The following is a 25,912-nucleotide window of genomic DNA, read 5'->3' on the forward strand; positions in this document are numbered from 1 at the left end:
ACTCTGATCAGCCATTATTCCAGAGGATGGATGACAGATGTACCCACGCCTGATAACCGATGGGCTAATATGATCAATGAGATGCATACTTTTGGATATTAACAGTATGGGAATTTATTTTGCTTCTTTGCTGTGAGGGCTTTCCTGTTTTCTTTTTCAGTAGCAGGGAGAGGTGGGAAAGAAAAAATAAATGCTTGATAACTGAAAGATATTTAACTTTTAAAATGCTTTTTAATTCATTCAGATAAAGACAAAGTACTTATTACATGCTTACTTTTTGACAGGTACTATGCTAAGTGCCAGGGATCAACTTACATTTTAATTTGGGAAGACAAAACATAAAGGGGAGCTGGAAAGAAGGGTGGAGTATGGGGAGGTAATGCTGGTGAGCAGGTACACTCTGGAGAGTGAGTTGAGCAGGAAGTGATGTTAGTATAGCAGGACCCCTCATGAAATGATGATTCTTTCCAGGGACTCGCCGATCAGAAAAGCAGGTCCATGGGGCAACACACAAAGAAAATCCCATATTTTAATCTCTCTCTCTCAAAAAAAAGCAAACAGTATTCTAGCATGAAGCACACACCATGAAGTCAACCTCTCAGAATCCTGTTTCCTTCAACATTCTGCTCCTGAAACATTCTTTTTTTTTTTAAAAAAGATATTTAAGTTAAAATTTTATTAAACTATATATTATATATGAAATAAACTAAATTTTATACAAAGAATATGTGGAAAAAATACTTTCATATGCCAAAAGCAATGATGCTTCACAAGTAAGGCCTGCTAGGTTACTTCTGACAATTTCAATTCACAAACATTCTGCTTTCTCCTTTTTTCTCTCCCAATACCTCTGTTCCACTTTAATGTGAGTACTAGTCAGAGACTGTACATACCAAATTGTTTTTAAACAGCGTGAGAACCTAAACATGAAATATACAACAAAATGTACTGCGATGGTATCATACACTTAATTTTCTCTTACACAGACATTAATTACCTGGCTTTTTGCCCAATGACTTTGTTTTATGTGACATACAGAATGGTAGGGACTACAGCATGAAGAGTGTAAGAGTCAGCTGGGGGCGCTCTGCCCTACTGTATGGATAGTATATTGTGTCTTGCTCACACCAAGACAAGGCTCTGTCCTATAAATAATACATACTTTAGCCCAGCATCAAGTTCTTGGCCCGTGTCTCTCTTCAAGTTCTCATTCCATGTGAAAATTGTAACACATTCTTACGTGAAATATTTCTGGATCCCTTCAGCTGCTAGTGACAAAAGGGTTTTTTTGTTTGTTTCACAGTTTCTACAGCTACGTATCTTCATGTATTTCTATATGTATGCCATTTTCCTAGATGCAATGTAAGCTCCCACTGCAACAACCAGGGGCCAGTGAGCATGACCTGGATGAAGATCTAGCAAATCAGATTTCTTTCTAGGAAGACATTTTTTGATACTAAATATTTTCCTCAATGCCTAAAAAAATGCCTTCCCATATCCATAAGCTTTCTCAGTTATGGTTTAAAAAAAAAAAAAAGGAACACAGTACAAACTTTACCTAAGTCTGGGTAGAGAAACTTCATTGTTAACCATGACAGGAAGAAGGAAGTTGAATGACAGCATTGTGGTCAAATGACCTCTAAACAATTTCCTACCAATATACAATGAAGGGTGTTCTAAAAGTCTTCATTTTAAGCTTTAATAACTTTAGAAACATAAAGGCCACAAACTCCCATTTGAAAATCTAAATTTCTTTATGCTTTAGTTTTGTAAATTTTGAATAAAATTTTAATTTGAAGATGAGGCACCTTGTCATTATTCACTGCATGTATGAGTTTCTGAAAGATATCGTCTCAGGCTGGTAGAGGAGGTTCTCTTGCTTGGTCACCTGATCTTTTTCTTATCCATTACTTTTCCTTGTGAGGTCATGTAAAAACTTGTTATAAATGCATTAAAACCTCATTCTTTGCATGATCTTTTAAAAAATAATATTTTTATTTTTCTCCAGTTACATATAATGACAATTAACATTAATTTAAAAAAATTTTTGATTTCCAAATTTTCTCTCCCTCCCTGAGACAGTAAGCAATTGGATATAGGTTAAACATGTTCAATCATGCAAAACATATTACTGTATTAGTCATGTTGTGAAAGAAGACAGATCCAAAGGAAAAAAACACACAAAAACACAGAAGTTGAAATATATAGTATGTTTTGATCTGCATTCAGACTTTTGGAAGATCTTAAGGCTAAGATTACAAATACAGTCCTTTCACAGTCACTGAGCAGACTAAAGTTTGTATAAAGTTCAGAAAGCAACTGGAGCAATATATTGCATGACAGTGGTTAGAATGGGTTGAAGTAAGAAACATTAATGTTTTAAAACTTTAAATCATCAAACTTTCAAATTTAGGGAAAAGTCTGCAGCATTTATATTTCTGAATTGATTAAAGCTCCAAACTGGACTGAGTCTTTTGGGACACCTTATAGAGTTTAGTAGGCAAAAAACATGAAGGCATTCAATCTAGATGTACAGCTGTCCTTGAATGTGGGGCATGGATTTGTCAGTGTCAGTGACTTTAAGAAAGCAGAATAAAGCAAATTTGGGCTATGGCTAGCCTACCAGGGAACTGAAGAAGAGGAGGAACAAAGGAGTTTGGAGAAGACTGTTCATTTTACACTGAAACAGTGACTGATTTTTTTTAAAAAGGAGTCACTCATGCCAGGACAGGAACAGTTATAAGCTCTCTTTCTCACTGCTACATCTCCAATGAGTACACTCAGACTGAAGTCTTTGCAGCGGTCACAGAATTACATTCAGGCAAAATCTCAGAATTTCAAATTGGAAAGGTTCTTAATGGTGATCTAATCCAATTCACATTCAAAAAAGAATCCCATGACAACAGCTCAGTGGTCATTCAATCTTCATTTTATTTTTTATTTGCATTTTTTTTTGCCATTGTTCATTATTAAATATCTTCAATTTGAGGGCTCTTGCTGCCTCCTGAACCAACTCACTCCAAGTCTGAATTGCTTTTGGGAGGTTTTTGTTACATTGATTAACGGTGCCTTTTTGGGAATTTCCAATCCCTGTTCCTAGCTCTGCCTTTTAGGGTCAAGTAGAACAAGTGTAGTCCCTCTTCCACTCAATAGTCCTCCAGATGCTTGAAAACCATGATTATGATACCACAGAACTGACACTCATATGGCATGAACCCAAAGCCCTCCACCTTCCTGGGTCACCCTCCTTTGGAATAAATTCATCTTCATGTCTTAAAATGTGTTGCCCAGAACCAAGCACAATAATCCAGATACTGTCTGACCAGAACAGAGCATAATGAGACCATTACTTCCTCATTCCTGGAAACTGTACCTCCCTTTATGTGGCAAAAGATGGCATTGTATTTCTTTGTCGTCATATCACACAAATAATTCAGATTGAGCTTTCAATATAAAAAAAATCACTCAAAAAACTTTTAAAAAATTACTGTTGGACAATGCTCAAATTCAAAGAACTAACATTTTGTTGTTGTTTCACAGTCGTGTCTGACTCTCCATAACCCTATTTGGGATTTTCTTGGCAAAGATACTAGAGTGATTTGCCATTTCTTTCTCCAGTTCATTTTACAGAGAAGGAAACTGAGGCATACTGGGTTGTGACTTGCCCAAGGTCACACAACTAGTGTCTGAGGATGGATTTGAACTCAGGTCTTCCTGACTCCAATAGTTTAGACACTGGGATCCAGATCTTAGAGGGTGACTGTCTGAATATGTTAGTTATGCCTCTAAAATCTGCCATCTACAAATTTGATAATTATACTATGTCTGTGTCCATCATAAATAAAAGCATAATTTCCTGAAGCACACTACTGTATGCCTTAATTTGACATACTCTTTGGAGCTGACCATTCAACCTGTTTTGGAACATTATAATTTTGCTATTTTCTAGCCCAAAAGAATAGCTTTAGACTTGATCAAATGGTTTGCTAACGCTGAAGTAAACCTTATCTATAGCACTCCTCTGATCTGTCCACTTAGTAAACTGGGGGGAAGCAAATAACATCAGTATAAGTTACTGTTAACATATTGCTTTTATGTTACCTTTTGTTTCCTGAATCTATTCCTCTTTCCTATTGAGAGAAAGTCAATTTAACAAAAAATGGAGGGGAAAAATAGTTAAGCAAAAGTAATCAATACACTAAACAACTCTGATAGTAGACGCCGAAAATATAAAAGTTACTATTACCTCTAATTTCTTCTCTATTGATTCCACAATGTAACTGGGTTTCTGCTGTACTGATTTTGTAATTGGGTCTGCATCCACCTGGCTTGACTTGAGCTTAAGAATCCAGATAAGCTAGCTTAGTTTAAAAGAAATGTTATCATCTCTACTGCTGGTATCTCTTAAGATACTTCATGGATATGTTTGTTCAGCCCCTAAAATTACCATCCCCAAATGTTATCTGTCCTTTCTTGTTTTTGTGTAAAGGACTTTCCTTCTCTTCCAAGAAGAGTGCAAGTCCTGTTAGTTGTGATTGCTTAGCGAACACTGCAAGATACAAACGGGTTTCATAAACAACTGGCATTCTTTAATTGTTCGAGCGGCATGATTAGCCTTACCTGAATGCCAGCCAATCTTTTTTAGTATAACCAATCATAATGATCCTGTCCCAACCCTGCAACGTATCATCTTGTCTCCATGCCTACCAAGATCTTTCTTTGTCATATATTAATAAAGAGAGTCTCTTCCTTCTCTGGGGGTCACTGGCTTTGCTGAGGTTGCCAATGTGACCTGCTTTAATAGTTATACTTATTACTGTTCATAAACTGATCTTATTCAAGAGTCTGTACCTCAGCCTATCTTTATTAAATTTACTCAAGATAATGCAATGTTACGCATTGATATTAATTTCTAATTAGATCACTGAATTCATGCAATACAATTTGTTTAGCCATTCCCCAATCAATGGGCATTCTTTGTGGTTGTTGCTCAGTCACTTCAGTCATGTCCAATCCTTCATGACCCTAATTGGGGTTTTCTTGGTAAAGATACTAGAGTGGTTTGTCATTTCCTTCTCCAGTGGATCCATTTTATCGGGCAATCAGGTTAAGTGACATGCCCAGGGTCACACTGCCAGGAAATGTCTGAGGCTGGATTTGAACTTGGGTCTTCCTGACTATAGGCCCAGTGCTCTATCCACTGAGCCACCAGTTGCCTCTTAATGGACATTTACTTTGGTCTGTTCTAAATGAAGGTATTAAAAAAAGTTCATTCCAGTATGAATTCTCTGTTGTTAAATAAGGCATCCCTTCTTGCTAAAGCCTTCCCAAATTTCAAAAGGTTTCACTTAAGGAAGAGTTTTCTGATAGATAATAAATTCTGTATTTTCAGATAGATAATAAATAAGTTATGCATGCTGGCCAAGGACACTCCCAAATTCATCACAGTCAAAGGTTTTCTCTCCAATATGAATTCTTTGATGATAAATGAAGTGTGTACTCTCACTAAAGGCTTTTTCATATACATTGCATGCAAGGGGCTTCTTTCCTGTATGAGTTCTTTGATGTCTAATAAGATTTGCTCTCCGGCTGAAGTTTTTCCCACATTCACTGCATCCAAATGTTTTCTCTCCAGTATGAGTTCTCTGATGTCTAATAAGCTTTCCCTTCTCACTGAATGCTTTCCCACATTCATTACATGTAAATGATTTCACTCCAGTATGAGTTCTCTGATGTCTATTAAGGCATCCCCGCTCTCGGAAAGCTTTTCCACATTCATCACACGTGAAGGGTTTCAGTCCAGTATGAGTTCTTTGATGTCTATTAAGGCATCCTCTCTCCTGGAAGGCTTTTCCACAGTCATTACATTCAAATGGTTTCACTCCAGTATGAGTTCTCTGATGTCTATTAAGGCAACCCTTTTCTTGGAAGGCTTTCCCACATTCGTTACATTCGAAGGGTTTCACTCCAGTATGAGTTCTCTGATGGCTAATGAGAGTTTCTAGTTTACTGAAAGTTTTGCCACATTCATTACATTCAAAGGGTTTCACACCACTATGAATCCTCTGATGTCTCTTAAGGCATCCCTTCTCTCGGAAGGCTTTCCCACATTCATTACATTCAAAGGGTCTCAGCCCAGTATGAGCTCTCTGATGTCTACTAAGGCTCCCCATCTGGATGAAGCCTTTCCCACATTCATTACATTCAAAGGGTTTCACTCCAGTGTGATTTCTCTGATGGTACATGAGATGTGTCCTCCGACTGAAGGCTCTTCCACATTCACTGCAGACAAAGGGTTTCTCTCCAGTATGAGTTCTCTGGTGGCTAATAAGGTTTCCCCTTTGGCTGAAGCCTTTCCCACATACATTACATTCAAAAGGTTTGACTCCAGTATGTGTTCTCTGATGTCGAATAAGATGTCCCCTCTTATTGAAAGTTTTCCAACACTCATTACATTCAAAAGGTTTCATGCCAGTATGAGTTTTCTGATGATAAATAAGGTATGCCTTTTGGCTGAAAGTTCTTCCACATTCATTACATTCAAAGAGTTTGTCTCTAGTATGAATCCTTTTAAATTTGGTCAAGCTCCCTCTGTGGTTGAAGGTTTTCCCATATTGATTACATCTGTAATGCTTCTCTCCAATACAAATTCTCTGAAGTTCATTAATACCTGACCTTCTGCCAACAGCTTTCTCACATTCATTGTATGCATGTGGCTTTTCTCCAGCTTGTTCTCTATAAAATTTAATTAGGTCTGAACTGTAACCAAAGGGCTTCCTGTATGTGCTATACTTAGGAAGATTCTTTCCCAAGGAAAAAGTATTACATGTAATTAGGTCTGAAAAATCCCTGAAGTTCTGTCCAAGTGTCTTATATTTTGGGAGACTTTCTTCTATACTGCCTCTCCATAGTGCAAGAAAGAGTGACTCCAGACTAAAACTTCTCCCAACAGAAGTTGTTCTGGGAGTGACTGTTACCTGTTGGGAATTTCCATTCTGGTTGCCTGTCTGGTTCTCTGTGTCACATTCTCCAAATTGTCTCATTTTGGGACACCACCAACTGTCCTTTGGCAGACTTTTCTTTGCTGACAGTCCCATGAAAATACCCTGAATTACATTTGAGTCTTTGGTTTCAAACATGGTCTGCCAACTAAGAGAATCTGAAAGAAATGAAAAAAAAAAGAGGAAAAGAAAAAATGTTACTTATTACTTTTGGCTGAATTGAAAAGAACCTTCATTATACCTTCAACTTCTAGTTAATGTCTCTTACACAAAGAGCAAGATGCTAATTTGGGCCATGTAGAACAAGTACTATCTAAGGGGAACTGAAGTCAAAGGCAATGATATAAATGCTAACTTTTCATTTTATTCATACAATTTCCCTCATATTAAAAATGTACTATCTAAGCCTAGACTTTATGAAATATGTTTAGCATAAATGAATGTTATACATAGTCACAGACTTTTTCTGACTGGGATCAGCGGCACTGTTGTTTTTAATATGATTAATTACATTAAGTTCCTGGTGTTGTCATCCTTATATTCCTGGTATAAATCCCACTTGTTTATAGTGAATAATTTTTTGCATATGTTGCTGTAACATTATTGCTAGGATTTATTCCAACATTTTGTATCAATATTCAGTAGTAATTTATCAGGACTAAAGCATGGATATGATTTTTTGAAATGTTATTTGACATAGTTCTACAAATGCTACAGTTAAAATAAAGAAATTTAAAAAATAAACACTGACAAAGGGGAGATTAAAATACTCCTATTGCCTGATAAAATGATGGTTTCTTTAGAAAATTCCAAAAAATCAGCAATGAAACTCATCAAGCCCATTAGAAAACATTTTAATTTACAGAGTATAAAATAAAGCCACAATACCAACAACACCAAATATAAAAGACAGAAGGAAAATTAGAAAAGGAAGCCCTATCAAAATAAATACAAAAGGAATAAAATATCTGGTTGGTCAATCTACCAAAGTACACTCAAAACATAAATACAATTATGAAATAAAGAACAACTTAAATACCAGAGGCATATGCACTGTTCAAGGTTAAGATGGACCGAATAAAAAAAATTGGCAATATTAATTATGTTAATTTACAGATTTAGTGCTATACCAAGAAGACCAAGGTCATTCTTTATGGAGCTAGATAGAATAAGAATTCATTTGAAGGAATAAATATTGAAACTCTCATGGGAAATGATAGGGGAGAAATGCAGTGATATATATAAAACCATTCTGTCTTTGCCTGAGCTATATGCCTATCAGTGGGACTTCTGGCTCAAAGTGTTACAGCATTTTAGTCTCTTTCTGGATTAATGCAGGGACACTGGCATGCTCTTGGTAGAACTGTGAAATGAACTGACCACAATTTGGAATTATGCTCAGAAAGTCATTAAGATATCCACCCCCTTTGGCCCAGAATCCCACTGTGAGGCACATACTACAAGGAAGCCAAAGACAGGAGGAAAGGATGCACAAACACCAGAATATTAGTAACAGTGAGCAAAGAACTACATGCAAAGCAGAAGAGCAGAGGTAGGAGTATCATCCAGATTCCAGAGGGCCCCAGGAGTAAGCAGAGCTCAGCCACTTAGCCTGGAGGACAAACACAGATTCTCAATCCAGTCACTGAGGCTGGAGGTGTGAGTAAAGAGAAGCAAGTACCTAACACAATAAAGAAATACCATAGATTATGTCGAAGAAGAGAATAACTCTGAAAGTTCAAATACAGCTTTAAAGAAAAGAATGGCCTGGCCACAAGGACTAGAAGAGTATCTGGAAGAAATTAAAAAAGAAGTAAAAAAAAAAAAAAAAAGAAAGAAAAAGAAATGGACAGAGAATAAAATGCTTAAAAGGTAGAAAACCTTACTAAAGGAGCAGACACCCAGGTGAATGGAAAGGAACAATAAGAACTCAATAACTCCATAAGATAACATGAAAAATAAGAACAAAGACAAAAGATTGAAAAAACAGAAATAAATATAAGGCAACTAATATTAAACACAAGGAACATGGAAAACAGATTGAGGAGAGAAAATTTAACACTCACTAGATTCCCTAAAAACATAAGCACCATATTTCACTAAATTATAAAACTACCTAGATCTATTAGGACCAGTGTACAAAGTTAAATAGAAAGTATCTACCAGTCACTTCCCGGAAAAAACAAAAAACCCAAATCAGGAAGGTAAGATAAATCCATAATATCCAAATCAAAAAACAAACACGCAAGCAAACAAAAAACCCATAAGCATCCAGAAAGAGTTCAAATGCCAAGGAACCACAGTCAGGATCACACTAGACTATGCTACAACTACTACGAAGGAGAGAAGACCTTAGTATACTATTTTCCAAAAAGCAAAATGATTTAAGGTTTATAGTAAGGAATAACTTGCCCTATAAAATTGAGTACTCTACATCACACAAAATGGATACCTGAGGCAGAGAGACCAATTAGGAAGCTACTGCAATAGTCTAGGCTTGGGTGGTGGCCATGCGAGTGGAATCGACAGATGAGGCAGGAGACAAGGGGAGACTGAAGAGACCATGGAGAAACAACGTGCCCAGATCTCAAACTACACCACAAAGTTGTACACATCAACACAGCCTGATACTGGTTAAAAAATAAATAAATAGAAAAGTTGATCGATGAAACAGAATAGGAACAAAAGATGCAAAAATAACCGAACGTAATAGTAACCCAATGACAACAACTTCAGGTGGAACACAGTCAGAAAATCTGAAAGCAGTCAGGGAGAAACTAGGCTGAGACCAACATCTCACCCCATGCCTCAATTCCACAGACATACATGATGTAGATAAAAAAGGTCATTCAATGAACACATTCGATAACTGGGGGCAGGTGATAGAGAAGATCCCAGGAGACAAAACTGACCATTTTGATTCTGAAGACTGAAAAGGTTTCACTCACTTACCGTGACAAGGGCCAGGGGGACCTCTTCCCTCGGGCAGCCATGGGGCTTGCCCTCTCTCCAACAGAGAGATCACATCCACTTTAGAAACAGGAAGCCCTACACAGAGGCATAGAAATGATAAGGTAGTATCTCATATCTCCATAAGAAATTATAGGAACAGAAAACATGCCAAGAATTAAATTCTGTTTAAGGCAAAGCTAAGAAACAATCTTTGGAGCATATTCTATTTTGCATTCCAGGGAGAACAGGTCACTATTCCAGGCCCAAGATGTCGATTTGTTCTATCGCTTCCATATATATGGTATAGTGGTCAGAGATTCAGTGGTCAGGGATTTTTAACCTGAGATCAATGAACCTGGTTGGGTTTTTTTTGTTGCTGCTGTTGTTTTTAACATTGTGATAGCTGCATTTCAATAGAATTGCCTTCCTTTGTAATGCTAATAAGTATCTTACTTCATGCATTTAAAAACACTGCTCTAGATCAATGGTGTCAAACTCAGAAACAGGGGCCACCAAAGCATACATAAGGATCCCTCAGGATTACATAGTGACTTAGAAAGCAACAACACAGTTTTCTTTTTATTTTTATTAATGTATCAATGCAAAAAAATCAGATAGGAACTACATTTAAATCTGATTCGGGCCATACTAGGTAGTGTTGTGGACCGTGTGTTTGACATCTCTGGCTTAGAGGACCTCTCCCAGCTCCACTCACTCTCCATATGGCTCCATGTGCTCACCAGAAGCCTCACCCTGTGACATGCTGCTTTTCCTACTTCCCACTCCCTGACTTCCAGCTCCCCTTTATATGTCACCTTCCTCCATTAGAACATAAGCTCTTTGAGAACATGGGCCATCTTGTTTGCTTGTATTTTTATCAGCAGTACTTTGCACATAGTAGGAACTTAACAAATACTGTCCACAGAGAATCCCTCTTCTACCACTATGGGGAACACCTTTGGTGAGCTTATGTGGAGGGGTGGCTGAGACTGCCTTCAGCCAATTACAAATCTCCTTCAATGATCAGAGGCTTCCAATGAAAACAAAGGCCCAATGCTCTGTCTGTGGTGCTGAACAGAACGGAATATAGCAGTGTCCAGAGAATTAGCCATGATACTGTGGGCAGTGATGAGGGCACACAGACTGCATCATATTTAACATGAGCAGCTCCAGAAAAGACGTTTCATCAAGGAAGCAGGACGCAGAGTGGAGACAGACTGATTGGGGGTGTGCGCCCAGAACGGCTCCTCCAGCTCCCCAGTGATGCAAGGAAAAAGCAGTGAGAGCCTCCAGTACAGACAGTGGGTCCCCAGTTAGGGCTAATGGGAAGACATGGAGCAGACAGTCACAGCAGACAGTCAGGGGCACATAAACTTTAATCTGCATCATTAGAAGGAACTTTGAAACTGAGATCACAGATCCCTGGGGATCTGAGCATTCGTCACAGATCCAGCTGTGGCTGGAAAAGAAGGAGCTCATTTTACCCACTTCCATAGACTTCACCTGAGATACAGGTACCTTAAACTTCTAAAAGGGGCCAAGAATGGTGCTAGGCACTGGAGACAGAAAGATGAAAGTAAAACAATTGTTGCCTACAAGTAGCATACATTCTATTGAGGGCAACTGGCTTGTACACATCTAAGTAGGACTACAACATAGAGAAAACATGAGATCATGGGCAGGCATCACTAGCGACTGAGCGATCCACAGCGAGAGGTGGCGGCTGTGTTAATATCCTGTGGGAAGAACAGCAAGTGCGCCACTTTGGGTGGGCCTCAGAGTGCCAGGTGGCAGTCAGGCTAGATCTGCCCTGAGGCTACGGGCACGTTTTTAGGCTTCATCTAGCATTTATTAAGTATTCCCTGTGTGGTGAGAGCTGTAATGGAGGGTGTGGGAGGCATACAAAGCTACCCTAAGACATGGTATTTGCTTGACTCATGGGAGTCAAGTCTAGAAAGAGCAGAATCCATGCAACACAGGGCTCCAAGGCACCCCAGGATCCCAGGAAGAAGAGGAGGGAAGACTTCCTGGAGGAAGCAGTCTCCTAATGCTCCTGGGATGCTAAGAAGGACCTTAGACTGAAGGGCCCAGGGGCTAGGGAGGCTCTAGACTGGGGCTCGCACAGGAAACTTTGGCATTTCCATCAGTACAAAGCAAAGACCTTTCACTTGGAAACAAAGAAGAGAAATCCTCTTGGCATAAAGAGTCTGAGTCTTTCCTCACATGATATATGACGTTGAATATCCTTGCCCAGTGGGTAGCCCAGTATCTGCAGCAAACGGGCCTGCCAAGACCCCCCAGGGGTCTCACCCTGAGTCACAGGGCAGCTGCGCTCACCGAGGGAGACCAGGTTCTCATAGGTCTCCAACATCACGTCCCTGTACAGGGCCTTCTGGGCAGGCTCCAGGCATCTCCACTCCTCCCCGGTGAAGTCCACAGCCACGTCCCTGAAGGTCACCGATTCCTAAATCAAACACATTCTTGCTGAGCCAGGGACCCCCCTCCAAGTGTCTCCTGATGACCTAGTCACGGTGTGCCTCACTTTGTCCCAGACTCAGTGTCCCCAACAGTCTTCCATGATTGCTCAAGCTCATCCTGAAAACTTCCTTCTCATAAATGAACCTCAAGAAGATCATGCACTTCACCCCAAATCACAGCAGAAAAGGAGCATTTGTGGACAAGTCAGATCGTTACCTCTAAGCACCCTTGGCAGCTCCTACCTCACCCCCTCCATACACGCCTCTCTCTGGTTTCCACATCTGGTTGCCAGTTCTGCCCTCTGGGCCATGCTGAAAGTCTAGGACAGCCTTTGAATGCTCTGGTATAGTTCTCATTCCCCTTTAAATTTCTCTTCTCTAACCTCAGTATCCCCAGCTCCTTCAGTGGATTCTCCCTCTTCCCACTATTTGAGTTACACAAACACCAGCATATCAATAAGAGAAAGAAAAATGCATAAAATATCCAGAGATCAAGCTATTAAAACACAATGAACCTTTCCATACATCCAAAGTCAAAGTGTCCCTTAAAAAGAAAAGATGTGGACCAAGGCAGAGCCTCTGCCCCCTCCACCTCCTCTCCACCCCAGGACCCCTCTGGCACTATGGTAGGAGGGCTGGTGCAATGGAGAAGGGCACCCTGGGGGAGCGGAGGAAGCCCCCTGCCCTTGGTTGGCTAGTGGAGCAGGTGCACCATGTCTCAGCCATGAGAGTCCAAAAGTCTGGGGCCTGTGGGCCACCTGCCACCACATGCTCAACAAGATGGAGATGATGCTGCCCCCAAAGCTGAGGGCCCTCTACAACCGCCCAGCAGGTCCTAGAACTGTGTTTTTCTGGGCACCAATTATGAAACGGGGGCTGGACTCACTGATGTGGCCAGGCCTGCAGAAAAATTCTGCAAAGCAGTCTGCTGTATTAATGGCTATAGGGTTAATTTGGTCAAGATACTCCCATGTTCTCCTTCCTAAAAAGTGGAGTCTGTTTGCTGTTGACTTTTTCTTGGTGCCACACGAGGCTCTCAGCTCTCTCATATATGAGGTATAAACAGGAACTAAGAGCCAAGGAAGATTTGTAAAGGGCTCTTGGTCTGCTGAACAAATCTAGAAGCAGTTATTACCACCAAAGGGACCTAGTTTGATTAAATTTGATTTTCAAAAAGACAATGCTAACAATGTTCTGCAGATGGGACTGTAACAGTAGCCATTATACAGTACCTTGATTGAACTGAAAATAAAACACGATTTTAGTTAAAAATAATAATAATAAAGGATGTGGGTCATTCTTTGGGAGCAATGGGGTACAAGCCTGGCACTGGGGGACAAAGGGAAACCCTGTCTCTAAAAAAGGAAGGAAAGAAAGACCGTAAAGAGCTGTAGAAATATGCAGTGTTACATGAATAACCTATATCAGATTGCTTGCTGTCTTGGGGAGGGGGAAAAAAACCAAAACTTAAAAATCTTATAAAAAGCGGATGTCGAAAACTATGTCTATATGTAACTGGAAAAATTAAAATACTATTTACAAAAGCTAAGAAAGAAATATACAGTGTTTATGTCTGGCCTATGGCCATATAATAAAAATGACAATACTTACCTAAGTAAATAATTTCTACCTTTAATGACATAACAATCAAACTACCAAAGGGATACTATGTAGAACCTGAGAAAATAATAAAAACTCATTTGGAGAAATAAAAAATATGGACTATCAAAGCAAATAATAGAGAAATAAGATAGGAATTATGGAGAACAACATTCCTACAACTGAAACTATATTATAAAGCAGCAACCATCAAGGGCATTTGTACTGATTTTTAAAAATGAAGAAATAATAAAACTCAATAACCTACTGTATGACAAGCTGAAAAATAAACTACTTAGGAAAGAATTCTCTACTTGAAAACTTCTGGGAAAACTGGAAAGCAGTCTGGGAGAAGTTAGGCTTAGACCAACATCTTAAAAATATTAGACAATAAAATCAAAATGGATATGCAACCCAAATATTGAGGATATTCATTAAAAAACAAAAAAGGGAAGTAGACCATATACTTCTTACAGCTACAGGTAGGATGTGAATTCTTAACCAGATAAAGGATAGAAGCAATTAAAAAAGATAAAAGTGATATGAAGTTGAAAAGCTTTTGCACTAAAAAATTAATGCATCCAGTATAATAAATTTCTCAGGTAAGCGTTTGATGTCCAAGATATAAAGACAACTAGCAGAAACATTTAAGACCAAAAGCTATTCCCCAATATATATGATCAAAGAATATGAATAAACAATTCTCAAAATAAGAATTAAAAACTATTAATGAATCGCTAATTAATTTGTAGAATAAGGGAATGGGATCACAAGGAAGTCCCTCTGGGTTGAGTGGGGGGCAGGCATGCTGGGTTCTCTGGATACTTGCTGGGAAAGACCACAAGAGCACCAATCACCCTTTAATAAGGCATGAAAGTACAGACGGCATGGGGACAGGGATGGGTTGGTGGGAAAAGGCAGTTAGCATGGGGAAGAGAATGGTGAAGGGGAGAGGCAGAGTCACGTGACTATGCCTTGGGCTGGGAGCACTGGGTAGCATGAACCCCTAGGAGGTAGGAGAGGGCTAGGGGAAGAAGCAGGAGTTGGGGGGGGGTCTCATTCTTCTAGGGTTCTGGTACAGGACAGACCAACTCTGATCCACACCACCTTGGGGTTAGTTCATTAACACACCCATATTATCTCTAGCTGTTCCGCTGGTCTCACTGCCAAGGGCTGGAGCTTAGATGATGCTTACAGACCACAGGCAGTTAGCCAGACTGAGAGGTCCTGACAAGAGGCGTGGCTGGTTTCTCTGATTTATCACATAGTCTCAGGAGTTCATTTATGAGACAGTCTGCAAGTAACTGTTCTGCTTCCTTTATCTATGGGACAGTCTATATGTGACTTCCAGATTCCCCTTTGCAATCCTACTTCTGCCATTGATACATTATGCTGGCTATTTATAAACTTGCTATACTGAGATGGGGGGGAGGGGGACAGGGAGATGAAAAGGGAACCAGAACAAGGTAAAATTTTAATACAATTAACAAGCATATAAAAGAATGCTCCAAATAACTAATAATAAGAAAAAGGCAAATCAAAACAACCTTGAGGCAGAGATGACAAAAGACAGGAATGATGAATGTTGGAGGTGATTGTGAAATTCAGTCTCAATAACGCGCATCCTCAGCGTTCCTGTGAATGAATGAAACCATTCTGGAAAGTAATTAGGGGTGATGCAAATGAAGTGGCTAAAATGTCCATATCCTTTGTTCCAAAGACTCTGCTGCTGGGGAGAGTCCCCAAAGAGATCAAGGACAAAAAGAAAGGCCCCACAGACACCAGAGTATTTATGGGAGCACTTTTTGTTCTAGCAAAGGACTGGAAATCTTGAATATAATGGAAGCACCACAGTACCATAAGAAAAGACAATCAGGAATTCAAAGAAGCACAGAAGACTTCCATGAATGGATGCAGAGTGAGGTAAGGAGAGTCAGGCAATGACGGTGACAATGTAAATGGAAAGGATGAAAACCACAAAATAATTGTAAAAATGAAGGTTATAAGGAATATGGAATGCTGCAAAGAATGTCAGAATTCTTCAACGTATTCATAATTTTTGCTAATTTTTTTCTCCTCTTTAACTTTGTTTATTCTTCTAAAAAATTATTTGTTATACAACACGGCTCTCTGGAAGGGTGGGGAAGGAGAGGATACAGGGAGAAATCTAGACTATGTAAAAACAAAAAATATGGATAAAAATTTCTTTAAAAACCAGTTGGAAGGGAAATTTGAGATCATCTAGTCCAAATTCTCAGGCCATAGTCACATGCTGAACTTTCACCATTAATGAACGTTATAACAACCACACACACACACACACACACAAACACACACAAATCTCCACATTCAACTGTGCATTCATCCTACAATCTGTCTATTTATATTACAAAGACACTCCAACTCTAATCATCTCCAAACTTTAAACCGTCACTGAGAACAGCCAGAGGCTTCCGGGGAGAATAATTGATACTCAGGATATAGATGGGAAGGGGATCAATTTAAGCTAATGAAAAGAAGAGAAAGAATCTATTTATACACTAAGGAATGCCACGGTATGAAATGAGGGGCAAGAGTAAACTTGAACTCACCTGGACCTGGGCAGAGCACAAGCCAGAAGTCATTCCCTCCTCCTTCTCCTCCTCTACACTGTTGTCTTGAGGAAGATGAGCTACAGGAAGAGAAGGCAGTCCTGAGGGAGGGAGATCAGCCCTGCCTGGGGCTCCTCCACAGGAACACTCTAGAGGGCCTCACCCCCAAGTCCTGTGTCACTGTCAAGTCCCATACGCAATGTGACCCCACCTTCACAGCTTTCCCAGTTCTTCATCCTGAGCTGTCACAATGCCACTGAAAGTTCATTCTGCCCTCCTCTGTGACCCTGATCTGACTTCCCATCCCTTCACTCCACACTGGCAAGGGGAGAAGCATAGACAGAACAGAACCAGTTCAATGGATCAGAAGTTCTGCTGATACAGAGCCCATTAATGGCGTCGACTGGGTGGTTCACGGGAGGTAGAGACATAAAGGTTGAGGACAGGTGCTGTATTTATTCCTTCCCTCCTACAACAACTGCTCTGACGTATTTGTTTCTCTGTCTCCCACCCTGGGCAGGATTCTAACCTTCCCTCAACACCACCACAATTCTCACCTCTGTCCTCAAACATGAGAGACAAGTCCTCCATGGTCAGCTCCTTCCTGGTGGTTTTCTCCCTGCTCTTGATGTGGATACAAACAGTGCCCTAAGAGTTAAAAATAATATTAAGAGTTGACTTTGTGAAGCCCCTGGTTTATTCTCTAACCTGAAGGCACCCTGGAGTCTCTTCCCCTTATCTTGGGTTACCATAAAACCTTCCCCTTATCCTGGACCATAAAATCCTTGTCTCCCCACTCCCATCCTGGGTCATAAAATTTCCCTCCTCCCTTATCTTGTGTCATCCATTTTCCTCATCCTAGCCCTAAATCTCCAAACCCCATCAGAAACCCTAAAATTTACATCACCATCCCACAGGCTGTCTAGCTTGCTGTCTGTATACGTCTGGTTCTTTTCCCATATCGGGGCCTTTGTTCAGCTCCTTGCTAAACCTTTTGTGTCTAAAATAAAGTTCCCAATGGCTACAGAGAAGGTCTAAGTGAATTCTTTCACACCTGAACCTGCTCTGCCAACTGGGACCTCGTCACTCTGACTTTGCTCCAGTCTTTTCTGCCCAGCCAGCTTGGAATCGCTGTACCACCAGCAATGCTGGGGCTGCCCTGAAGCTTCGGGGGAAGGTCTCAAGGCAAGTGTTTTCTCCTGGGTTCTGGTCTTTGTCTTGGGATCTCCCTCTACCACCTTTACTTCCCAGTGGGGCCTGGGGGCTTAAAGGCAAGATCCCTTTATTTGGAGTCTTCATCCTGGGGGTTCAGATCCCCATCCCCAGCTGAACACTATACCTTGGGAACTATACCTTGAGGACCATCAGGAGGTACTAGTGCTAGAGAAATGATGGAGGCAGAAGGAGAAGCTGGGAAACCAACCACAAGAACCAAGGGTAACTCAGGACACATCCTGGACGTAAATGTCACCGATTCAGGAACTTTTCAAGAAAGCAAACACCAAGACAACACAGCACTTGGGGGGCTACAGCAAGGTAGGAAGAACACCTCCAAGGTGTTAGGATTTCATACACCAACGCCAGCCCTCCTGGCTGCTAGGCAACCCTTGACACTTCCCTAATTGTCTCAGAGGACCTTCTAAACAGAGGTTGCAGAGAAGTCAAGAAGGAGGAGATTGAGAAAAGGCCATTAGATGTTGCCATTAAGAGATGATAGTAACTTTGGAGAGCAGAGTTTCTGTGGAATGATGAGATCGGAAGCCAGACTGTAGAGAGTTAAGACATTGAGAGGAAAGGAGGTGGAGGCAACCTCTGTCCATTAACCTGTTCTCCTTGATCCTCTCTCCCTCTTCTGTCTTTCTGACCACTCCTCTGCTGTCTCTTTTAACTGAATCTTCACTCAGGTCATACTTGCTGATGGTGGGTAAGGTAAAGCTCTGTCCTTACCAAAGGGCTCTCTCATTTTCTCCCTCCACTACTATTTCCACATGAATTCAATAATCATCTCTATGAAGTTCAGATCTGTTTCAATAGCCTCGGCCTCTCTATGGACCTCCAGTCCCACATCTGCGAGAGCCTGGTGGGATCTGACTAAACCTCGACATGTACAAATCTGAACTCATTCTCTTTCCCTTGAAACTCTCCCCTCTTCCATACTTCCCTCTTATTGTAGAGGGCAACACTATTCTCCCAAAACCTAGGTATCATCCTGAACTCTTCATTCTCTTTCCTGAGACATTTCCCAGGCCTGTCAAAAACCTTGCCATTTTTTCCTGTCACTGACACTGCCAGCCGGAGACGAAGTCCCCCTGCTATATTTTCAGCGTGAGCATTTTCACCTCAGACATCAGACAAGGCTACAAATCAGGGCTTGATTTATGGTTTTACTGACTAGACTTAAGAAAGTGATGAAGAAAATGTCAGTAACACAAATTCAACTTGACAGTATGTCCTGCAGTCAGCTGTCAAACATCTACCAGCAAATATTAATGTGATGGAAAACTACTGTGCTGTAAGAAATGACGAAAGGGATGTTTTTAGAAAAACATGGGAAGACTTCTATGAACTGATGCAAGTGAGCATGAGGAGAACCTGAACACTATACAGAGTAACAACAATGTTGCAAAGATAAACAACCGTGAAAGACTTGGCTACTCTGATCCATACAATGATCCAAGACAATTCCAAAGAACTCAGGATGCTATCTCCCTCCAGAAAACTCATGGGCTCAGAATGTAGATTGAAGCATATTTTTTCCTTTATTTTTCTTTTTTTCCCTAAACATGGCTAAAGAGGAAATAAGCTTTGCATGACTTCATATGTATGATGGACATCATCTTTCTTAGAACCTCAATGGGTGGGGTAAGGGAGAGAATCTTAACTAGGAAAAAAAAACCATCTCCCAGCACACCCCTATCCAGGAGGTAGCCTGAATGCAGAGCTCATCACCTCCTACCTGGATTATTGCAATAGCAGCTGAGGGGTCTGCCTAGCTCAAGCCTCTCCTCTCTCCAGTTCATCCTCCATTCAGCCACCAAAGAGGTCTTTCTTCATCACTCCCCGCTCAATAACCTCCATAGGCTCCCTACTGACTCCAGGATCAAACATAAAACCTCTTTGGCGTTCCAAGCCCCACCTCTTTTCCAGTCTTCTTCCTCTGCCTCCCACATTGCCGGCCACTGGACCCCCACACCAGGCATTTGGAGTGGGCTATACTCCATGCCAAGAAAAATCCGCCTCCTACCGGAAGCCCTTCCTGATTCCTCCTAGGCGAAGTCTAATGGCGATGTGCAGGTGGTTCCATTAGACTGGAAGCTCGCTGAGGGCAGGGCTGACTTTGGCCTTTCTGGATACTCCCAGAGCTTGGCCCAGTGCCTGGCACACAGTTGGCACTTAATAAAGGCTTGATGAACGAAAGCCCCTAGAGACAAACTTACAGCAACTTCTCCCCCATTCAGAAACGCCGGCATCAACCCAACCCACCCACTTCGGGTCAGTTACAGACACGCCCCAAGCACTTTCCCTTCCCTCACCGCGCCTGCGCACTCACTCACCCCAGGGCTCAGGGGCATAGAAACGCACCCCGCGGGGAGGGGTGGGAGAGCAAGGAACTGGGCTCCGGGGGCACCTGCAAACGCTCCACTCCACGCTGTGAGCTCAGGGCCGAAGACACGCACGAGGAAGGCACGAGAGTTGGAACTCGGGCCTCACGAGATGAGTGCCACCGCCCTGTGCGCCTGTCCTCATTGAATGGCTCAGGGGCGAAGCGCCCCGACCCCCAGGAGTCTTTCGAAGCATTCTGGGAAATGGAGTCCGGGCGCCGCCAACGGCCGCCTGGGCCGCGCTGCTTGAGCTCCGGCCAGGACTACATCTCCCAGATTGCTCTACGGCTCCCTTTCCTTGCCGGAGCGCCTGCGCACAAGTCTAGGCAGGCCCACCCCGAGGCTTTCTGGTCCTTCTGGGCTAGCAGGTCGACTGGCTCACCGAGGCCGCTGGTGCGTGGCCCTAGGCCCAGAGGCCTCCGCGGGGAATGCAGTCTTCCGTTAGTGGGGTAAGGGCTGTTTCCTTCTTGCCCCTGGGCCCCTCTCCCTTCCTCGAACCTGGCTCCTGGAGGCGCTTCTTGAGCTCGGTCCAGGGCCCGGGGCGGCTTCGTCCACAGCAGGGCTCCCGAAGACCCAGGAGGTCCAGGCTGGAAGCCCCGCCCAGGGTGGGTAGAGCGTGGGGACGGGCCTGGGCAGCAGTGACCCCTGGGCCGAGGCTCCTCAGGGGAGTCCAGGCTGGGGTCAGCTCGGAGGCCCCGCCGCGAGGGCCTGGTGTGGCCCCTGTGGGGGAGGGGAGGGAAGGTGGCGAGGACTCGTCCGCACCCCCACCCTACCCCCGGCTGTGAAGCAGCACTTCCGGTCAGTTATCATGACCACCAGCTGCCCTCCGGGCACCATCTTGCCAACTTCTGTCAGTGATCACGGGAGAAAGGCGAAAAAGCAAGTAACTGCAACCCAGGGCCGCTGTTGAAACCATGCCTCGGAGAATGAGCCCTCGGACTGGGATCCATCCGAGTCATCCTCACTTGTGGAGACGGCACCTGTGCCCACATATGCTTTAGGGTTGGGCCTGTTGCCCTAGGTTGGGAAGGGGGCTGTCTGCATCCCCCGCCTCCCAGGGGACGCCAAGACACCGAGCTCATCACCCAAAGGAAATAGTGTCATTAGACGGCCATTCACAAAGTAAGGTGACATGTCTCGAAAAAGAGCAGTTGTCTGTGGAAGAGGTGGCCCCCCCCCACCCTAAGACTCCTGAAAAATTAGAGAAAATGCCTCAAACAGCACAAGAAGCTCTTCCCCAATAAAGAATGGCAAAAGAAGGAACCATCCCAAACAAATCAATGAATGATGATTCATCAGTTTTTACTTTTTGTTGTTTTCAGTGGAGTTCAACTCATGACCCTTTTGGAGGTTTTCTTGGCAAAGATGCTAGAGTGGTTTGCCGTTTCCTTCCCCAGGTAATTTCACAGATGAGGAAACAGGCAAAAGGGTTAAATGACTTGCCCAGGGTCATACAGCTACTAAGTGTCTGAGGCTGAATTGGAACTTTTTTTTACTTTTACTTGCCTGGTTTTATGACAGTTTTCCAAAGTAATTCACATGTTTGCTAAACTTGTTTTATAAAGCTAAAATTCATGTAAAATAAAAGGACAGATTTAAGTAAAACAGCATGATGAATTTAAGATTTCCTTAATCTTTTGTAGACCAGCTTTTACGTTGGCCATGTTTAATCTTTGGTTCTCTGGTGCATGATTGTTGGCATTCTAAATTCTTCAACAAGATTACTATTGGTCTAGCTCTTGTTCAACATTTCTATTTTAATTTTAGAGATCCAACGACCCACAAAACTTCATGAAAATTAAATACATTGGCCTTTTCTATGCTATGTCAAGACTTAAAAAAGATTTTTTTTAAACAGAGTTTTAATCTTTTGAGATCTGAGAGTGCTGGCCCTGAAGTCAGAATGACTTATCTTCCTGAGTTCAAGTCTGGAGCCTGGGTAAATCATTTAACTCTGTCTGCCTCAGTTCCTCATCAGTAAAATGAGCTGGAGAAGGAAGTGGCAAACCACTCTAGTATTTTTGCCAAGAAAACCCAAAATGGAGTCATGAAGAGTCTGACCCAGCTGAAATGACTCAACAACAAATTTTCATTCCGTTTAACAAACAATGGTGATGACTCTTCTAATTTTCATTGTGGTCCCTCAGAATTAAACAAGTTCTCAATTGTTTCCTTTTATTTTTCTCAATCTCCAAGCATGAAGGTAAAGGAGCTGGCTCAGGTTAAAGGGAATTTTACAGAATCCCAGAATTTCACAGCAATATCTCTGAATCTGGAATATTTCCTCTTTACCTGGAGTCTTAGAGTTTCTTAGGAGCAGCTATGTTACAGAAATAAGAGGGAAAAAAAGTTTTCTCCAAGAAACTTAGTACATATCTTCTAATTTGAAGGGTAAAAAAGGTACAAAAAAGATGATCTCATTTTCTTATGATGAAGATCTCACAGCCCAAAAGGATGCTATTCAAAGAGTTCAGGTTGAATATAAACCTACTAAATAATAAAGGAAAACTCCCTACCCCTTGGCTGTACTTACAACATACTTTGACAACTGACGGGTTTATGAGATAATACTTAACAGTGCTTTATTTAATTTATAAGCCCACTTACACAAAATGAAAACCTCAGGAAGTTAGGAGAAACCTAGGAAAAATCCTAGAAAGGCACATTTCTATGTGGCATATTTAGAGACAGCCATGGACAAGAATGTTACAGGATTGGCAGCTATGGATTGATTGTGATGTGTACCAGTGGAGGGGATGCCCACACTGATTATTTTTTTTTAAAACTGTCAGCATGTCATATGTTGAGTACCCAGAGAATTGGACTTGGAGCTAGGAAGATTGGGTTTGAATCCTGCCTCAGAATTACCATGACCCCAGACAAGTCACTTAATATCTATAGGCCTCATTTTTCTCTTTTGTAAGGTGAACAGGTTGACTTGACCTTTAAGGTCCCTTCTAGATCTAAATCTCAGATCCTAGTCAAGAAAAGCTAGATAAAAGGGATGCTGTAGAAGGAATTCTTTACCTATTACGGGTTGGTCTCAGTGGTGAGGACCTTCCAATTCTGTGATTCTGGAATGATGGCAGCTCAGTAAGTGGCTTTCCCTTAAACTTGCCATGTCTCTGACCTGACACAAGCTGGTCCTAGAATGAAGAAAATGAGAGACAAAAGCATGGAAAAGATACTTTGACAAAGTATTGGTTCAGATGAATTGTAGTTCCTTTATAGTATTAATAAAGAGAAGTGCCTCCTCAAAGGGCATGTTGACTCCTAGAAACAATGGGTCCTTCATAACTGAAAAGCCCTGACTACTCAATGACTAGATTTTATATTTAGGAGACCAGGAAGTTATATCAACTGTACCAGTTTAGCTCCCTGGATTAAGTAAATCTTGACTTTAACTTTTAGGGGAACAGTAGCCTAGCTTTCATTGCAGAAACTTAGTAGATGTTGCAAAACTAGCCTAATCTATGTGAAATAGGTGCTGCTTTTACCATATGAAGAAATGAGCTGGAAATCCAACCAGCCCTCTATCTAGCAGGCCCAGACCAGCCATTTACATCCCATCTACTCCAGACATCTTGCCATCTGCCCTGTTGCTGATAGATTCTCCTCAACTGGAACAGCACTTCCATACTGGACAGCTAGAAGAAATTTCCATTCTCTTAAGGAGTTAATGCACCAAGTTCTAAACTCCCACCCTGGTGATTGGTGAGCAAATGAGCTGCAAATTCAGCTAGCAGACTGTAGACTAATGAGACTCAGACCACCAAACCAAGTAGTTCTTCACATCTCTTCTAGGCATCCACTATGTCACCCCAGTCTTTCTTTTTGCCTTTTCATCTTTCCGCAGTAATCAAATCAATGCTACCATACTACCATTCCTCCTTGAAAGTGCCTGTGGATCAACTAATCACCTATGATGCCCCTCCCCTGCCCACCAATCCGATATACATACTGCTTCCTCCTAATAGAATGAAAGCTCCTAGAAGGAAGAGACTTTTCCTGTTTGTCTCTGCCACCTAGCACAATTCCTTGCATATGGCGTGTGCTTAGGAGACGTCTTGAATTACTTAAAGTTTCATTTAATGTATTCCAGTGGGGGAACCTGCTATATCCTGGAGCAGTTCATTCCACTCTTGGACAGGCTGTCTTTTCTTCTAGTGAGCTGAAATTTATCTCCATGCAACTTCTAGCCTTCTCTCCCAGCTTTGCCCCCTGGACCCAAGCAGAACAAGCCAAATCCCTCTTCTACGAGACAGCCCTTCCAATTCTTGAAGACAGCATCCATTTTTGCCCAGTATTTTCTCCAGGCTAAGCATAGTATTTCATCAATCTTTATATGAAATAAACTTAAGGCCCTTCACCAGTCTGATCATTCTCCAGTTTAACAGTGTCCTTAAAACTTGGGGCCCCAAACCAAACATCTGTAATTTCTATCTCCACAACATGTCTTGTATATCCCCTCTTCTCTTCACTCTCAGATTAAACCCTAGTTCAGGCCCTCATCACCTCTAACTTGGCAGTTACAATGATTTCCTAGTTGGTGTTCCTGCCTCAATATCTCCCTTCTCCAATTCATCCTTCACTCAGCTGCCAAAGTGATCGTCCTTAAGTATAAGTCTGTCCCACTCCCCGATTCAAAAAATGATGTTCCCTATTAGGTCTAGAATAAAATGCCTTTTGGGCATTTAAAACCCTACACAATCTATACCCAAAATACTTTTCCAGCCTCTTTACTTATGATTCACTTCCATTTGAATTATGGTCCACCCAAACTGGCCTTCTTAGCATTCTCACATTTGATACTCCATTCCCACATCCATGCCTCTGTACGGACTGTACTTAGGCCTGGAATGTACTCCCTCCTCACCTCCATCTCTCAGAGTCTCTCAGCTTAAGTGCCATCCACCTACATAAGGCCTTTCCTGATCACTCTCAATAGTTACTACTGCCTTCCCCCTAGAGTAGTTTGTCTGTCTGTTTCCCCCTCTCCCACATATTGTAATAATAAATGTTTGTTGATTAACTCCTTGTCACTCTACTACATTTACTTTACTAAGAAAACTATAGTGTGGGAATGTTTTAAGATGACTTTTAATGTAAAACAGAATGGCCACTAACTGTTGATTAGTTTTCAAACTCAGTTGTTCCTAAAGGTAGAACACTGTTTTCTTTCTAAGTATTTTATTGACAGCCCTTTCAGGAAGAGAAGGGGAGAAAACCATCACTACCCAATCACTCCTTGCCTGAACAAATGAAATAGGCTTCTAATTGGTCTCCCTGCTTCAAATCTATCCATTTCCATCTAACCTTCACTTAGCTGCCAAAGTGATTTTCCTAAATCTTAGGTCTGATGATGTTACTTCCCCTCCACACTTAATGAAATCCAGCAGTTCCCTATTACCTCCAAGATCAAAAATAAAATCCTTGGTGTGACATTTAAAACATTTCACAACTTGGCCCCTTCCTACCTTCTTTGGCTTCTATTCATCCTTTACTCCTTCCCACACATTTGATAGACCAGGTACACTGGCCTACTTGCTGTTCATAGCGCTCAACACTCTATCTCTGCTTTTGCCTACAGCTGTCTCTAGTTCTTGAAATGTTCTCTCTTCCTCCCTGCCTCTTATCTGTCCTGGATTCCTCTAAGACTCGGCCCAAATCCCACCTTCTAAAGGAAGATT

The 25,912-nt window shown here is 41.7% G+C and overlaps 1 protein-coding gene across 3 annotated transcripts; it reads right to left on the reverse strand.

Moving 5' to 3' along the window:
- Positions 1–2,275: 2,275 nt before the first annotated feature.
- On the reverse strand, positions 2,276–20,377 carry LOC118855887 (zinc finger protein 883-like). Of its 3 annotated transcripts, none has more exons than XM_036765923.1 (6): positions 20,175–20,377; positions 17,178–17,268; positions 16,621–16,700; positions 12,291–12,417; positions 9,954–10,049; positions 2,276–7,159 (listed from the first exon to the last, which is right to left on the reverse strand). In XM_036765923.1, exons 1-6 carry the CDS (start codon positions 20,190–20,192, stop codon positions 5,409–5,411), a joined length of 2,163 nt encoding a protein of 720 aa, XP_036621818.1. In that variant the 5' UTR covers positions 20,193–20,377; the 3' UTR covers positions 2,276–5,408. The 3 variants fall into 3 exon arrangements, with proteins under 3 accessions (XP_036621818.1, XP_036621819.1, XP_036621817.1); XM_036765924.1 differs by having other exon boundaries at positions 5,154–7,159; positions 12,264–12,417; positions 20,203–20,352; XM_036765922.1 differs by having other exon boundaries at positions 5,154–7,159; positions 12,264–12,417; positions 20,175–20,352.
- Positions 20,378–25,912: the final 5,535 nt, after the last annotated feature.

Source organism: Trichosurus vulpecula, chromosome 7 (genome assembly GCF_011100635.1).
Source record: "Trichosurus vulpecula isolate mTriVul1 chromosome 7, mTriVul1.pri, whole genome shotgun sequence".
In the NCBI taxonomy this organism is placed as follows: Eukaryota; Metazoa; Chordata; class Mammalia; order Diprotodontia; family Phalangeridae; genus Trichosurus; species Trichosurus vulpecula.